The 18,816-nt window shown below is 42.2% G+C and overlaps 1 protein-coding gene across 1 annotated transcript in view; it reads left to right on the plus strand.

Annotated features, from left to right (window-relative positions):
* CCDC175 (coiled-coil domain containing 175) overlaps nt 1-18,816 on the plus strand; it is a 68,632-nt gene that overhangs the window by 6,883 nt on the left and 42,933 nt on the right. Inside the window, exons 4-6 of the mRNA XM_087448429.1 lie at nt 1,482-1,617; nt 4,230-4,458; nt 7,633-7,755. Coding sequence (XP_087304555.1) covers nt 1,482-1,617; nt 4,230-4,458; nt 7,633-7,755 — 488 coding nt within the window. The remainder of the gene's footprint in view (nt 1-1,481; nt 1,618-4,229; nt 4,459-7,632; nt 7,756-18,816) is intronic.

Consider the following 18,816-nt stretch of genomic DNA (forward strand, 5'->3'; position numbering starts at 1 on the left):
TTCCTGAATTCTTTAGACTTCTTTCCTTTCTTACTGTTCATTCCCTCATTACACTAATCCTCTGTCATAGTTAATAGTTCTTTATATTAAAATTTCCCTGTTCCATTTACTATATGATTTCTATCTCCTAATTAGACCCTGACTGATATAGTTGGTTATAAAACAATATACCTGGTGTTAGTCTAGTTTGGTGGGGAAAATACAACTATGCGCGGAGAAAGAATAAGACAGAAGAATCTGTACAAAAGGCAGAATTAAGAACTTTTTTGCTTTATTTTCTTTGGTTGTTTTTCTTTATTTTCCAGATTGGGTTACTTTTATAATCAGGAAAAATATTTTAGGAGGAAAAAAAGTACCATGCTAGCTTATAAGGTCCTTGGTATACACTGAATACTTAACCAAGTAAATTTAGTTGGCCTTATGTTATAGAGCTGTGCTGCTCAAAGCGTGAGTCTTGCATCAGCAACATCAGCATCACTGAGAGCTCACTACAAAATGCAGACTCTCTAGGTGCACCCAGTCCTACTACATCAGAATCTGTGTTTCAACAATGTCCCCAGGTGATGCATATGCGTATTTGAGACATGAAGTTTGAAAAGCTCTGCTACAATGAGCAAGTTTAACTAGTAGCCTGGAAAAAATAACCTGGCTCTCCCCGGGGAGCTACCAGCTAGTTTCTTGGGAATTTGTTGCATAGAAGTGGGTAGTCTGGTACCTTTCTCAACAACAGTGTTCAAAAATTCCTGCATTTTTACCATCTGTCTATCCTACACTAAGGTAATCCTCTGAAGTCTTATGCGATTACACTGATTTGCTATTTATTGATGAATAATTAGTTCTTCAACACACTGGCTTCCCCAGAAAGCAGAGCCAGAGATGATGGCTTTTGCACTAATATTTTATTAGGGAATACAATCCAAAGAGGAGAAGGGCGGGATAAGGAGAGCAAAGCAGGGAGAAGGAGAACTAATATGGGGTGCAATATGATGTTGACTGCTGCCAAATGCAACTAATTAAGTATGAAAACATGCCCCTAAGACACAGTGTTGTCTCTCTCAGGACTATCCAGGCACTGGCTTCTGTCTGTCTTTAGTCCGGTGTTGGCCCCATCTCCCACACTTTGGGTTACAGATGCATGAGTGTGGGTGTCTAAAGAAGTCCCATGGCAGAGGCAACAGGGAAGTCCTAGACAGGAGGTGAGAAATGGGTAGAACAGGCAGGACTCAGGAGCAGTCAGACTGCACAGCCTGAAGTTGTTGAGAGCCCACAGAAAGCTGGTCACCATAGCGGCAGCTGAAGTAAGGGAAACAATGGATAGGTAAGACCCAGAGAGTCCAAAGGGGTAAGAGGTGTCTGATACAGGAACATAATTAAGAGACTATTTCCCCAGAAAGTCATAATTTGTTCATGATTTGAAAAGTCAGTATCTGCAATTATGCTGGTTCTCAAATAATTTAGTAACATTTCCACTTACTTTTAAGAATGTGTCAGAGATGCTCGCAGATTAAATCTTTTTGAGATAAATCAATTACAAATGAAAGTTACAAGGATGAATAATGAAATAGAGTTTCTGAAGATGAAAATACTTGATCTGAATAATGTTAATACAGCTCTGGGGTAGGTATTTTTTTTATTCAGCACTTGAGGGGGTCGGGGTCTTGGGCTGGAGTGGGAACATTGTCCTAAAGGGTTTGCCTTCTGGTCTGAACTGGTGCAGGGCAGGTTAAGGGGTGGAGATCACTGGTAGAAGATGACCCGGACCGATGAGGGTTGTGTGTTGCTGCAGAGAGTGGGAGAGGAGAGCAGAAAACCTTCAACCACTGTACAATGTCAGAAGCAAGCAGCTTCCCAGTGGCAGCTACTGTGTGTAAACCACACTGCCCTGCACGCCACCTCCAAAGGGAGAGGCTCACAGTGGTTTAGTTTCCATGTTAGTAAGATTAAGTTCACAAACCTCAACCACCAAAGCAAGAAATGTTGTTGAGTATTGTAATATAGTATCAAAGCAGATATATTGTCGCTAGTTTAGTCCCTTAAAGATATCAGTCATGATCTACTGGAGGGCTGAGGATGGGGTTGGTTCCCAGGAGAGGGTTCTGTAATTTTATCTGTAATTAAGTGGGACAATATATGTACCTGCCTGTAGCTCAGGATCTGACACCTGTTAGTTTCTGTCCTCTATTCCTGAGCTGTGTTGCCAGCACTTCACCCACCGTGGGCATCATTTTCTTTATCTGTAAAATGGGCGTTACAAGTCTTGACCTACCTGGCTCATGGAGGAAAAGACATATTCTGAAATAAAAAACAACAAAACCCTGAAGAAAAACTCAGCAGTGTGGGCAAATAGGCAGGACTGATGTGTAAATATCAGAATGTTAGTTTGTTAAGAGTAAGAAATGTTCAGAGAGCCCTGTTATGGTGAAAAAATCTTCTTGGGAAGCTGAAATAATCAGAAGGTTTCTTGGTGCACAAGACATCAAAGCATCAGGAATGAGGTGGAGACCTCAGAACACCTGTTCTGGGAGATGCTCCATGAAAAAGAAAGTTTGTGATCACATAGGTTTGAGAAATACTGCATGCACTAACCCCTGTTGGGGATTCACAGTGCAGACGTGTGCACGGTGCCTGCCAGCCGCAAGCACCAGAGACTGCCGTATAAACTGGACTATCAATTTCAAAGCTAGTAATGAGGAAAATACCCAAGCTGGAATACTCGTGTGAATTGGCCAGCACCTTCACACCCCTATACACCAGTGATTCTCAAACTTGAGTGTGCATTAGGATCACCTGGAGTTCTTGTTAAAACACAAATTACTGGGATCCCTCTCCCCCTGAATATCTGATTTAGTAGACCTGGGGGTTGGGGTGAGAGAGTGTATTTCTAACAAGTTCCCAGGTGATGCTGATGCTGCTGGTCCTGACCACACTTTGAGAATCACTGCTCTAGACAAATCTTTATGGAAAAGCAAATTACAAACAGAAGGTGGATTTCTTGATGAGCTGGCATCATGAGCTGCATTCACTTGTTGCATCCATTTTTCAAAGATAGATATAAATCCAGGTACCCACACTCTCTGACAGGTGGTCCTCTCCTGGACAGTCCTCAAAAACTGGGTCTGTGTGAGCTCTTTGGTTTTCCCTAGGTCCCACATTCAGTTTTTGAGTGCTCTCTTCTCAACCCATCATGATCACCTGGTTAGGTTTTTTGATTAGACTTGTTTTTGCTTTGCTTCCTTGAGGCTACTCAATCTTTAGGTTGATTCATTCTTGGAAGGCTTCCTCTGCCAGACCCACAAAGCACCCCCCATCTGACCCCCTCTATCCTGGGCTTCTTTTTATTGCATTTCTGTGGAGGAGTTGACTTCTGGAAAATAAATACCAACGACTGTTTCCATTTTCCTGGGCCTTTGCACACAATCGCCCTGAACTAACGTTTTTAGCCCTGGGGACTGGGAAAAGGGAAAAGGTCTTTACATTGCAGGAGCTTTTAAAAAAGGAAAATATAGAAGTGGCACCAATTGTCCCTCCTCTAAACCTTTTCTTGTTAGCCCCAGGTAAATGTTTCTCGCAATCTTAAGGTCTTCCTCAGAAGTATGTGGCCCACAATGGATACGTGAAGTTAATATCACCCCTTGAACTCAGATTTGGTTGCAGCTGGGAGAAGATAAGAGGGTTCAAATTAGGCTTCAAGCATCCTCTGAACAGTGAGGATGCACTCAGCCCCCTCCTCCCCAACTCCTGTCCATCAGAGGAAGGCTAGCTTGCTCCTGGGCCCTCCCTGCAGGGTGACGGCATCGGAAGGTGGCTGGACGGGTGGTGGGATGTCTATCTTTCTTTGGCTTCACCACATATGTCAGGATGATAAGATAGATGGCGATGCCACAAATCAAGCCATTTGGCCACATTCCATTTACCTGTTCAAAACTGTTTTTGCGTCATTGTATACTTTAAACCAAAACATCCCGTAGTTATTACCTGGTATGTGGGGACTGGTGAGGTGAGACAGGACCACATGACATTTTGCAGTGGTAAACAGTTGCAAGGTTGACACTTGTCTTGTGTTTCCTTCTGTCCTCATCTCAACCAAGTTTAGGCAATCACAAATACAACTCTAAAAGAAGTGTCTCTTACAATTTCCCTCTTTATGGTGGTTAGTCTCAGCAAACAGACTTCAAATCCCTTTCCCAAAAGCCATCCATTTCATGCCATGACTGATTCTTTTCTCCTAGTGAAAAGCAAGAGGAGCTAGCGAGGCAGCACGAAAAGGCTGTCCTGTCATTCAACCACACCATGGAAGAAAAAGCCACTACTGCTGTTTACATCAATGAGACTTATACCAAGATAAATTCAGAGAAGGAGGAACTGGAATTGCAAAAAAAAAGTATTCAAGATGTAAAGGAACAAATGGAAAAAGCAAAAGCAGAACTTTTAAAAAGAAAACAAAAATTGTGTGAAGAGGTAAGTGGTATGACATTTTTTAAAATATGTACTGAATTGTATAGGATTCAAGCAGGAAAAGTGGGAAATAATGTGTTTGTCCTCGAGGCTAGCAAGCGCTCCCGTGGCATCTTCTGTGAACATTGGTGTGGGGATAGGGCAGAGACTCAAGGACACTGGAGCCCCTTGGGGACGACATTTGCTTGTGTATCAGCATCTCAGTTCATGGGAAAGAATATGAGTGACAAGATTTGTAGCCCTGGGATGGCCTCTTGCTCATATGCAGCCTTTTAGGGACAAGGCATTTGCCTCCATGTCATCTGGTTGCTTGTGAGAGTTCTGAGGCCTTGTCTCTATGGACAGGACCAGGGAGTTCAGCTCTGCCGGAGCCTGTGGCTTCTGCTGAGTGAATCTGGGAGGAGCGGCCTGCAGGGGGACTCGGCAGAGCCTAGCGCCCCAAGAGGGAGACCAGCAATTCTGTGATGGTGGGGCAGGGATGACCACTGCATCTTGTTGTCCGCTAGGCCAGCAAGATGTTAATGAAGATTCACCATCAGAATGCTGTATGACCAGTTCCTCCTTGTTCTGCTTAGCATTGATTCCATGGTAAGACTTGGGCTGTCTACAAATTCCAGCCAGTTCTGAGCCTCTTTATCCACTAAAACCAGGCATTATTTTTCTCGAGTATAGAAAGCTCAGCCCTGGTCATCCTTGGAACAGGCTCTTTGTGACGTAGCTGGCAAAGAGTCCCTTGGGCATCCTGCAGCTGCTAAATAGAAAGCTGAGCTCCCTGGACCTTCTCAGGGGTTCCAGCCTGGGCTGCAGTGCTGGAAGCAACTGAAATCCGTGTCTCAAAAATAGCGATGGGCTCCTTCACTGGGCTAGACCTTACCTGGATTTATTGTTATCACAATGAAATGGACATTTCAGGACAACAGGAACCAAAAGGGGTTTTCTTGCTTTCATTCCCTATCCACAACAGCGTGGAGGGCCGCTCATTTGACCCCACTGTTTCCAGCCCTCTGCTGAGAGCAGCGTTGTGTTCCCTCTGAGCTGTCCAGAACCCCCAAGCTGGAGTGGCTCAGTTAAGTACAGGGGCCAAAAGTGGGATGTGTCTGTGTGTGCACATCTGAGTAGCAACTTCCAAGGCGGTGGGCAGCAAGGACAGGGGAGCTCTGTCCCTTTTCTTTACTTCCCCTGGGACGAAGAAGTGGTCAGTGGTGGCATCGGACCTGCGCTTTGCCCACCAGGAGGAAGGCTCCGCAGGGCAGGGATCATGTGTGTTTCACTCCCTGCTGTGTCGCAGCACCGCGGGCAGGCCTGGCGGACCTCGCACATGCTAGGCACTCTATAATATCACTTTATTGAATGAATGAGTTTCTAACTTCATTTTAAGCCCTAACGGGAAATTTTTTCCCTTCCTATTCTTTAATATAAATGTTAAAATGCGAGAAAGGAAAGCCAGAGGGGCTTCAAATAGGGAATTTGCAAACATGACAGATTCTTCTTCCTTATGTGAATGGTCTTTCTTAGGGATCCACAGGCTTTTTCTGGAAAGGACCAGTAAATAGTAAATATTTAGGGCTTTGCAGGACATACAGTCTCTGTCGAAACTACTCAGCTCTGCCATTTTAATACAGAAGTAGCCATAAACAATACCTAACTGAATGAGAGTGTGTTACACTGTGTTTTACAAAGAGAGGTGGTGGTGAATCTGGCCCATGGGTTGGTGTTTGCCTACCCCAGTCTATCTCCCTGGAGAAGGGCACCAGTTAGGGCACTCTCAGATGCAATAGCAGAAGCCCTGACTTGAACTGGCCTAAATCGTAAGGGCATTTATTACCTCACACAGTAGGAATTCCTGAGGTAGGACAGCCTCTAAGACTAGTTAATTCAGTGGCTCATCCCTCCTCTCCTCCATCCTTCATCTTAAGGCTGGTTACCCTCATGGTCACAAGATGGCTGCCGGTGACAACTGGACTGTGGGCTTCCTTATTCAGGTAGAAAGAGGAAAACCTTCGCCAACCAAGGACCATATGTCTTCCTGCTGTGTCTGATCTGGTCAGGTTAAGACAGCGCCCACCCCTGGAATAATAATGGATCCTAAGGGAATGCTGTGTGCTATAGTTGGGCTAGACCAACTGAGGTAGATATTAAGGCATCAGCCACCAACCTTCACTAAAGACACATTGATAGGCCGCGGTAACAGCCTGTTAATTCTCTTTACTTCCTAGGAGAAAGGAAACACTGTTACAGGCGTCAGAGAATCTTGCAATCCATAAGATCTCCCCTAACAAAACAAAATACTTTTTGCCAATATTATTTCTATAATTGCAAGACCTTGGGAGAAGGCTTAGTCCAAAGTATGAACATAGAATTCCAGTTTTCAACAAAATTTGTTAATCACAAAGTTTCATTCATATGCAACTGTGCCCTGATGCAGAGATAAGTGAGAATGATCACATTCGTTCAGAGTGGCCACTTTGGGGGAATTGACTGCTGGCTTTGATGGAAATCACCCAAAATATGTTTTTATAACTCTTTAATACAGAGTTGAATGTACTTTCTCAGGACTTACAATTTAGTTGTTACTTTTTTCTTGATAATTCATTTTGTCAGACAAATCCATGACGCGTTTGATTTTCATAAGAGGGTACTCACTTCATAAGGGTCTGACAAGTGATCAGAATCTGTTTGATCTTGGTAAAATGGTAAGAAATTATCCAGGATTGTGAGCTGCCTTGTCTTCGGTGATTTTGTTTACTCTGTCTTTAGTCTGTTTTATTTCCCATTAAATAATGTGAACTTAGATTTCCAGACAATTCTTCATTCCTTCCTTCGACTCTCTTGATCTGCTTAGCACGCTGTCCATCTGGTAACCATTGCTGTTGTGTTTTACTAGTAAATTGCTACAATGGCAATTGCTTTTATAATTTGCTATTAATGATCATTGTTTTATTGCTCCTATAAATTTACTATTTCAACATTTTGTAATTGCAGTTTAGTCCTTGTGTTTCACTATTTTTCCTGTGATGCTGCAAAACAAGCAAACCTTGTTTTTTTATTTTTAATTTGTTGATAGATTGAATATGGTATACTTAGATTGAATATGAATTTGACAAAATAAACAAAGATTTCCTAAACTCCCTTTTCCTCATGAGCTTTTTGATTGATTTATTATGTTTGTCACTACAGATTGATGAATATAAAAATCTCTGTGAACTTGGGAGAAAGGAGACTTTTGAAAAGAAGAAAGAACTGGATAAATTAAAGCTTAAAGTGTCAAAAATGAAAGAAACAGTTACTACCAGCACAGTGGTAAGAAAGAATAAACGATGTGTTTCCAAGCCTGACCCGGGCACCTCTGTGAACACTGCCTTAACTATAACTGGTAGTAGGTGTTTTAAAAAAGGAGTTGATTTTAATTCCTCTTCATACCATTCTGGGGAACTGTTTTTGGCATGTTAACATATTCTGACACTTTATTTAGAGTGTTATGGTGCAATTGTGTTTTCTTCTTCAGGAATATGGTGGGAAGAAGGAAGTTGGGAATGCACATCCTCTCCAACACTTGTTATTTCTTGTCTTGTTAATTATAGCCGTTCTGACAGGCGTGAAATGATATCTCATTGTAGTTTTGATTTGCATTTCCCTAATAATTAGTGATATTGAACATCTTTTCACGTGCCTCTTAGCCATTTGTGTATCTTCTTTGGAAAAATGTCTGTTCAGATCTTTTGCCCATTTTTTTTATTGAGTTGTTTGTTTCTTTGTTGTTGAGATGTGTGAGTTCTTTATATATCCTTATTTTAAAGATAAGAAAACTAAAGCTTATGTAGGTGGCTATAATTGAAAAGGTTAATGTTAATACCACTTTTATGTTAATTAAAACAAAAACGCCAGGGCCGGCCCTGTGGTCTAGCAGTTAAGTTCTCGAGCTCCCCTTCGGAGGCCTGGGGTTCGCAGGTTCGGATCCCGGGCGCGGACTGACGCACCACTTGTCAAGCCATGCTGTGGCGTTGTCCCATATAAAGTGGAGAAGGATAGGTACAAATGTTAGCCCAGGGCCAATCTTCCTCAGCAAAAAGAGGAGGATTGGCAATGGATGTTAGCTCAGGGCTAATCTTACTAACACACACACACACACACACACACACAAAACCAAAAATGCCTGTCAATCTTCTGTCATGATTAGTTGAATTAATGAGTCTTTAGTGTATTTCTTCCATCTGTAAAACTTGAGAATTACATGTAAAACTATATGGGGCAACAGAAATATTGAAATATCACATTTCTTATCAGAATGCTGTTAATTCCGTTACAGTAGTTCCCCCTTATCTGTGGTTTCAAGTTCCGTGGTTTGTTACCTGCGATCAACTGTGGTCCAAAAATATTAAATGGAAAATTCTAGAAATAAACAATTCATATATTTTAAATTGTGCACCATTCTGAATAGAGTGATGAAATCTCCCACTCTGTCCCGCCTGGGAAGAGAATCATCCCTTCGTTCCCGGGATCCACGCTGTATATGCTACCCGCTGGTTAGTCACTTAGGAACCTCTCGTTATCAGATCGACTGTAAGATATCCAGTGCTTGTGTTCAAGTCACCCTTATTTTACTTAATGGCCCCAAAGCGCAAGAGTAGTGATGCTGGCTGTTCGGATACGCCCAAGAGGAGCTGTAAAGGGCTTCCTTTCGGTGAAAAGGTGAAGAAAATTCTTGACTTAGTAAGGAAAGAAAAAAAATCATATGCTGAGGTTGCTGAGATGTATGGTAAGAATAAATCTTCCATCCACAAAATTGTAAAGAAGGAAAAAGAAATTTGTGCTAGTTTTGCTATTGCACCACAAACTGCAAAATTTATGGCCACAGTGCATGATAAGTGCTTAGTTACGAGGGAAAGGCATTAAATTTGTACAATAAGATATTTTGAGAGAGAGAGAGAGAGATAACATGCACATAACTTTTATTACAGTATATTGTTATAATTGTTCTATTTTATTATTAGTTATTATTGTTAATCTCTTACTGTGCCTAATTATAAACAAAACTTGATCATAGGTATGTAGGTATAGGGGAAACCGGCACATAGAGGGTTCAGTGCCATCTGTGGTTTCAGGCATCCTCTGGGGGTCTTGGATCGGAACCCCCATGGATAAGGGGCGAGTACTTTATACCTTGTATAGGCTGGTTCTGATCATAATAGTTACAATATATCTATTATGATATCCAATTATAAAACATGAGTAAAATCAAAAATTTCCTCCAAATATGTGCATTTAAAAAGATCGTTATCTGTTTTTTAAATATCAATGTAGTGAGGAAGCATGAGTCAGGCCATGCTCGAAGGAAAACATACGATTGTATAAAACAGATTTTATCTGCCTGTCCAAGCTCATCTGTCTCCAGTTTAGCCTCATAAATTGTTAAGTCAAGTCCGCCACCAACCTGGCTTGGGAAAATGAAGTATATGGTCCTTAATTTGTGCTCCACAGATCTCGAAGGCCAAGTTAGACAAGGCTTGGAGGTGGTAGGGATAAACGCCCTTCCAGTGTCATTCTCCACCCTCACAATCCAGCCTGTCACTCCCACTCCACCTTACCAGTGGAGAATAGTGTTCACAAACTTGAGTATCACAGAGATCTGGGTTCAAATTTTGGCTCTACCAACCCAAAGTTTCCTCACCTGTAAAATGGGTGTAATAATCTTTCGTATTTCAAAGGGCTTTTGTGGAGGTCAAATGAGGTCATGCCTATAAGGCTTTTACCTGAAGGCTTTGTATTTGGTAAAGTTTGTTGTTGTTGTTGCCTGAGATTAGAAAACAACATTTTGGCTGTGGACTGAGACAGCAAGAAATTTCAGATTAATCTTCATGTGGTAACTTTAGTTTAGAAAACTCTGCATCCAGGTCAAGCTGATGTGATGTTGGCAGAAAAAAATAATCGTGTGTGATTCTCAAGGTGGCCTGCATGTCCAGGGCAGGGAGGACTGAGGGCGAGAGGTAACAGGTGTCAGCCTTGTGGGCCTTATCGTATAGTCACTAGTCCTGGTGACTGGTCAGAGTCCTTTAGTCACTCTGCTGATTTTGATGGCAGTTCTAGGATTTCAGACCCCTGTTAACTCTGGAACTAGTTATAGCCCAGAAGTGTAGTCATGTGGGTACTTTGGAGAAAGAAATAATTTGGGAGAGCTGTCACCTACCTGTGTCACCTGGCATAACCGAGAGCACCTCTATGCTCGCCACAGGTGTTTCTCTGACCCCACAGTGCTGTGCAAGGTTAGATGGCATAAAATAACCTGTGCATGGTAACTCTGTGCCAGAGAGCAGAGGAGTTTGTTTGATCAGCTTTCTCTCAGCTCCATTCTCCCTCAAAAGCTGAAGTGCAGACCCAAGGCTCTGAGAAGTTTCCCTTACCTTTTCTTTTTTCCTAAACTGCATTGTAAAAATATCTGTTTCGAGGAGAGAGTCAAGATGGTGGCGTAAGCAGACTCTGAACTCACCTCCTCCCGCGGACACAGCCAATTTACAACTACTCGTGGAAAAATTACCCCTGAGACAGAACTGAAAACTGGATAAAGGAACTCCTGCTACAACGGACAATCCCAACTGAGGTAGAAGAGGCAGAGACTCCCTTCTGGAGAGGAAAAACGCTGCCTTCACAAGCCGCCAGCTTCACGGCCGCTGGGAGCAGCTCATAGGTACGCAGCCTCCCTGGAGGCGCGGGCCCCTGAGCCGGGAGCGCCCCCGCTGTGGGCATTTTGTGGACCCAGCACAATCGACACCAGCGGCAGAATATCTGACTTTGCCTGCTACTAAAACACTGGGTAGCACCCCCAGAAAACCCGGTTCACAAAGAAACTAAAACCGGCTCTTAAAGGGCCCACACGCAAACTCACCCGTTTCAGAAAGCATCCTAAAATCACCAGGAAGAAAGGTGCACAGTGCTTTGGTGAAAAGAGACTCACGTAATAGGCCCTGAGTGCATCTCGGTGAGAGGTGAGACCTCTCCAGGGACTGGGACATTGGCGGCGGCCATTGTTGTGGCCTGGTGTGGGCGTGCTGACACAGACGCCATTGGAGTTCTCCCTGAGGCCTGCTAGCCCAGGTCTACCCCACCCACTAGAGCACCGATTTAATCCAGCTCAGCCAGGGCAGGCAGCCCACCCTAGAGACTGGCCCCACCCAACAACAAGCCCTCAGGCAACGTGTGGGCCTGCATAGATTGGTGACTGGATTCTCTGCAGCCTGGCAACTGAGCCGACTTCAGTAGTGCAGGGCGTGCACAAGGAGCGGGTGGAGAGTGTGGGGCGGCGGTGGAGTGTGTGGGGCTCCCACCGTGAAGAGACTGGGTCCGCTTCGGGAGGTCGGGACGCGCACACGGGGCAGGACTGTGTTGACTGTGTGTGTGGACCTGTGGGCGGCAGGGCTTGTCAGCTGCAGAAGACTTGTGCTTCTCAAAGACCCACATAGGAGGTTTGCCCCACCTTCCAAAGCCTGAAACAATTGGGTGCTCCCGTGCCTGCGGCCAGCCCCACCCAGCCGCAATCCTCAGAGAACTGACAAGAGACCTAAAGGCTGAAGGCTTATAGCAATTGTAAGGCCCTGAGCCTAAAAACCTGCCACTCTGGGGGCCTACTCACTTAAAAGAAATACTGCAACACAAATGTGGTATTAGAACTTGCAGCCAACGGTGCTGGGGCTCCCCACACCTGATAAAGAGACTGAAGGGCCCACAACAACTACAAGCAGCTGAGCATTACAACAGCTGGCCAGGAGCATAACTCAGCCTCCCTGGGCGCCTACAGGGAGAGCAAACAGGCCACAACAGAAGGACACACGTAGCCCACATAGGAGTCACCCCTGGAACATTGAGAACTGAGGGAAGAACACTGCAGGCCTCCTAAGCCATCACTTACATAAGGTCACCTATCCAAGAGCAGGAGATGTAGCTGACCTACCTAATACATAGACACAAGCACAGGAAAAGAGGCAAAATGAGGAGGCAAAAGAATACATTCCAAGTAAGGGAACAGGACAAAACCGCAGAAAAGGAACTAAGTGAAACAGAAATGAGCAACCTACCCAACAGAGAGCTCAAACAAAGAGTGTTAAGGATGCTCACTGATGTGAGGAGAAGAATAGAGGAACTCAGTGAGAATGTCAACAAAGAAATGGAAGATATAAAAAAGAACCAATCAGAAATGAAGAATACAATACTAGAAATGAAAAATTCAGTAGAGGGACTCAAAAGCAGAGTAGAGGATACAGAAGAATGGATCTGTGAGCTGGATGAAAGACTAGAAGAAATTACCCAAGCTGAACAGGTAAAAGAGAAAAGAATTAAAAAGAATGAGGACAGTCTAAGGGACCTCTGGGACAACATCAAGCACACTAACATCCGTGTTATAGGTGTCCTGGAAGGAGAAGAGCGAGACAAAGGGGCAGAGAATCTATTTCAAGAAATAATAGATGAAAACTTCCCTAACCTAAGGAAGGAAACAGACATCCAGGTGCAGGAAGCACAGAGAGCCCCAAACAAGATAAACCCAAAGAGGCCCACACCAAGACACATCATAATCAAAATGTCCAGAATTAAAGATAAAGAGAGAATCCTAAAAGCCACAAGAGAAAGTCAAGTTACATACAAATGAAACCCCATAAGGCTATCAGCTGGCTTCTCAGCAGAAACCTTACAGGCTAGAAGAGAGTGGCACGATATATTTAAAGTGCTAAAAGGAAAAAACTTACAGCCAAGAATACTCTACCCAGCAAGGTTATCATTCAAAATGGAAGGAGAGATCAAAAATTTCCCAGACAAGCAAAAATTAAAGGAGTTTGTCACCAAGAAACCAGTGCTACAAGAAATGTTAAAGGGACTTATTTAAGGGGAAAAGAGAAGACCACAAACAGGAAAAATTATCTATTTCCACGATAAGAGGGTAATGGATACAAATGCACAGAAAAAAGGTTAGATATGATATCAAAAACATAAAATGAGGGAGGAGGGGAGTTAAAGAGTACAGCTTTCAGACAGAGGTCAAACTAAAGAGACCATCAATTCTGTATAGAAGAAGAAAGGAACAGAGAAGGACTACTAAAACAGTGACAAAAAAAAAGTTAAAAATGGCAGTAAGTACATACTTATCAATAGCTACTTTAAATGTCAATGGACTAAATGTTCCAATTAAAAGGCATAGGGTGGGTGATTGGATAAAAAAACAAGACCCATATATATGCTGCATACAAGAGACACACTTCAGACCTAAAGACACTCATAAACTGAAAGTGAAGGGATGGAAAAAGATACTCGATGCAAATGGCATGAAAAGAAAGCTGGGGTAGCAGTACTCATATCAGACAAAATAGACTTTAAAACAAAAACTGTAAAGAGAGACAAGGAAGGGCATTACATAATGATCAAGGGAACAATCCAACAAGAGGATATAACACTTGTAAATATCTACGCACCCAATGTAGGTGCACCTAAATATATAAAGCAATTATTAACAGACATAAAAAGAGAAATACACAGTTTCACAATAATAGTAGGGGACTTGAACACTCCACTTACACCAACGGATAGATCATCCAAACAGAAGATCAATAAGGAAACATTGGCCTTAAATGACACACTAGAACAGATGGACCTAGTAGATATATACAGAGCATTCCATCCAAAAACCAAAGAATACACGTTCTTTTCCAATTCACATGGAACATTCTCCAAGATTGATCACATATTAGGCCACAAAACAAGTCTCCATAAATTTAAGAAAATTGAAATAATACCAAGCATCTTTTCTGACCACAACGGTATGAAACTAGAAATCAACTATAGGAAGAAAATCAGAAAAGCCACAAATACGTGGAGATTAAACAAAATGCTACTGAACAATGACTGGGTTGATGAAGAAATCAAAGAAGAAATAAAAAAATACCTGGAGACAAATGAAAATGAAAATACGACATGCCAGAATTTATGGGATACAGCAAAAGCGGTTCTAAGAGGGAAGTTTATAGCGATACAGGCCTATCTCAACAAACAAGAAAAATCTCAAATAAACAATCTAACAATGCACCTAAAGGAACTGGAAAAAGAAGAACAAACCAAGCCCAAAATCAGTAGAAGAAGGGAAATAATAAAAATCAGAGCAGAAATAAATGAAATAGAGACCAAAAAAACAATAGAAAAAATTAATAAAACCAAGAGCTGGTTCTTTGAAAAGATCAACAAAATTGACAAACCTTTAGCTAGACTCACCAAGAAAAAAAGAGAGAAGGCACAAATAAGTAAAATCAGAAATGAAAGAGGAGAAATTACAACAGACACCTCAGAAATACAAAAGATTATAAGAGATTACTATGAAAGGCTATATGCCAACCAATTCAACAATCTGGAAGAAATGGATAAATTCTTAGAATCATACAACCTTCCAAAACTGGATCAAGAAGAAGTAGAGAATTTGAATAGACCAATCACCAGTAAGGAGATAGAAACAGTAATCAAAACCTCCCCAAAAATAAAAGTCCAGGACCAGACAGCTTCCCTGGTGGATTCTACCAAACATTCAAAGAAGACTTAATACCTATCCTTCTCAAACTCTTCCAAAAAATTGAGGAGTTGGGGAAGCTCCCTAACTCATTCTATGAAGCCGACATTACCCTGATACCAAAACCAGACAAGGACAACACAAAAAAAGATAATTACAGGCCAATATCACTGATGAACATTGATGCAAAAATCCTCAACAAAATACTAGCAAATCACGTACAACAATACGTTAAAAAGATTATACACCATGATCAAGTGGGATTTATTCCAGGTATGCAGGGATGGTTTAACATTCACAAATAAATCAACGTGATACACCACATTAATAAAATGAAGAATAAAAATCACATGATCATCTTAATTGTTGCAGAGAAAGCATTTGACAAGATACAGCATCCATTTATGATAAAAACTCTGAATAAAATGGGTATAAAAGGAAAGTACCTCAACATAATAAAGACCATATATGAGAAACCCACAGCTAATATCATTCTCAATGGTGAAAAACTGAAAGCCATCCCTCTAAGAACAGGAACCAGACAAGGATGCCCACTGTCACCACTCCTATTTAACATAGTACTGGAAGTCCTAGCCAGAGCAATCAGGCAAGAGAAAGAAATAAAAGGGATCCAAATTGGAAAGGAAGAAGTGAAACTGTCACTATTTGCAGATGACATGATTTTATATATAGAAAACCCTAAAGAATCCACCAGAAAAATTTTAGAAGTAATAAACGAATATGGTAAATTTGCAGGCTACAAAATCAACATACAAAAATCAGTTGCATTTCTATACACTAACAACAAAGTAGTAGAAAGAGAAATTAAGAATACCATCCCATTTACAATTGCAACAAAAAGAATAAAATACCTAGGAATAAACTTAACCAAAGAGGTGAAAGAGCTGTACATGGAAAACTATAAAACATTGCTGAAAGAAATTGAAGAAGACACAAAGAAATGGAAAGATATTCCATGCTCTTGGATTGGAAGAATTAACATAGTTAAGATGTCCATACTTCCTAAAGCAATCTATAGATTTAATGCAATCCCTATCAAAGTTCCAACAACATTTTTCACAGAAATAGAACAAAGAATCCTAAAATTTGTATGGAACAACAAAAGACCCCGAATAAGTAAAGGAATCCTGAGAAAAAAGAACAAAGCTGGAGGTATCACACTCCCTGATTTCAAAGTATACTACAAAGCTATAGTAACCAAAACAGCATGGTACTGGCACAAAAACAGACACACAGATCAATGGAATAGAATCGAAAGCCCAGAAATAAACCCACACATCTATGGACAGCTAATCTTTGACAAAGGAGCCAAGAACATACAATGGAGTAAAGAAAGTCTCTTCAACAAATGGTGTTGGGAAAACTGGATAGCCACATGCAAAAAAATGAAAGTAGACCCTTACCTTACACCATACACAAAAATTAACTCCAAATGGATTAAAGACTTGAATGTAAGACCTGAAACTATGAAACTTGTAGAAGAAAACATAGGCAGTACGCTCTTCGACATCGGTCTTAGCACCATATTTTCAAGCACCATGTCTGACCGGGCAAGAGAAACAATAGAAAAAATAAACAAATGGGACTACATCAAACTAAAAAGCTTCTGCACAGCGAAGGAAACCATCAACAAAACGAAAAGACAACCTAACAATTGGGAGAAGATATTTGCAAACCATGCATCTGATAAGGGCTTAATCTCCAAAATATATAAAGAACTCATGCATCTCAACAACAAAAAAACTACCAACCCAATTAAAAAATGGGCAAAAGACCTGAACAGACATTTCTCCAAAGAAGATATACAGATGGCCAACAGACACGTGAAAAGATGTTCCAAATCATTAACTATCAGGGAAATGCAAATCAAAACTACAATGAGATATCACCTCATGCCCGTCAGGATGGCTGTAATTAACAAGACAGGAAACAACATGTGTTGAAGAGGATGTGGAGAGAAGGGAACTCTCATACACTGCTGGTGGGAGTGCAAACTGGTGCAGCCATTATGGAAAACAGTATGGAGATTCTTCAAAAAATCAAAGATAGAACTACCATATGATCCAGCTATTCTACTGCTGGGTATTTATCCAAAGAACTTGAAAACACAAGTGCATAAAGATACATGCACCTCTGTGTTCATTGCAGCATTATTCACAATAGCCAAGACTTGGAAGCAACCTAAGTGCCCATCAAGGGACGAATGGATAAAGAAGCTGTGGTATATATACACAATGGAATACTACTCAGCCATAAGAAACGATGAAATCCAGCCATTTGTGACAACATGGATGGACATTGAGGGTATTATGCAAAGTGAAATAAGTCAGAGGGAGAAGGTCAAATACCGTATGATTTCCTTCATTAAGTAGTAGATAATAACAACAATAAACAAACACGTAGAGACAGAGATTGGATTGGTGGTTACCAGAGGGGAAGGGGGGAGGGAGGAGAGCCAAAGGGATAACTCGGCACGTGTGTGGTGATGGGTTGTAATTAGTATTTGGGTGGTGAACATGATGTAATCTATGCAGAAATGTAAGTATAATGATGTACACCTGAAATTTATACAATGTTATAAACCAATGTTACTGCAATAAACAAAAAATTAACAAAATAAAAATAAAAATAATAAAAATATCTGTTTCATTATGAATTTTCTCCACCCATATTTCCTTCTTTTAAATCATGCTAACAATTTTTCATAATACCCAATTGTTCCATTTCCAAAATACTTATTAACTATTATGAAAAATTCTTTTCAGCGTGAACCAGTTTGGTAAAAGATCCAATTTGTTTTGACTTTTTTATAATACACATTCTAGTATCCTGGAATAATATTTTGAAGATGATTATGAAAATACAGATTTGTTTAATTTTTTTAAATGGTAGTCAAAATGAATTCATGTCTTGAAAGTTATTTTATAGTTTTCACATTCTCGTTGCTATATTTGGTTGCTCTCCCCCCAATTTTTTTTTTCTGATGATTTCAGGATTATTTCTGTCCAAGGTTATTTTGTGAAGAAACAAGCATAATGATTGCTTTTTATTTTAACTAAAGGACACCCCCAATGTAAAAGTTGAGTGGGTAATACATGAATATTTAGTGAATTTGATGTGGGGCCGCTGAGTCGCGGGTTGAAAAGGAATTTTCAGACATGACCTGCTCAGTCCTTCATGCACCTTTATTTTGTGTTCAGCATGGGGACAGGACCCGTGGACAGTCAGGAGCTGTGCGGGGACAGGACCCATGGGCAGTCAGGAGCTGCGTGGGGACAGGACCCATGGGCAGTCAGGAGCTGCGTGGGGACAGGACCCGTGGGCAGTCAGGAGCTGCGTGGGGACAGGACCCGTGGGCAGTCAGGAGCTGCGTGGGGACAGGACCCGTGGGCAGTCAGGAGCTGCGTGGGGACAGGACCCGTGGGCAGTCAGGAGCTGCGTGGGGACAGGACCCGTGGGCAGTCAGGAGCTGCGTGGGGACAGGACCCGTGGGCAGTCAGGAGCTGCGTGGGGACAGGACCCGTGGGCAGTCAGGAGCTGCGTGGGGACAGGACCCGTGGGCAGTCAGGAGCTGCGTGGGGACAGGACCCGTGGGCAGTCAGGAGCTGCGTGGGGACAGGACCCGTGGGCAGTCAGGAGCTGCGTGGGGACAGGACCCGTGGGCAGTCAGGAGCTGCGTGGGGACAGGACCCGTGGGCAGTCAGGAGCTGCGTGGGGACAGGACCCGTGGGCAGTCAGGAGCTGCGTGGGGACAGGACCCGTGGGCAGTCAGGAGCTGCGTGGGGACAGGACCCGTGGGCAGTCAG

This window comes from Ceratotherium simum, chromosome 24 (genome assembly GCF_057802395.1).
Source record: "Ceratotherium simum simum isolate JZ-2026a chromosome 24, ASM5780239v1, whole genome shotgun sequence".
In the NCBI taxonomy this organism is placed as follows: Eukaryota; Metazoa; Chordata; class Mammalia; order Perissodactyla; family Rhinocerotidae; genus Ceratotherium; species Ceratotherium simum.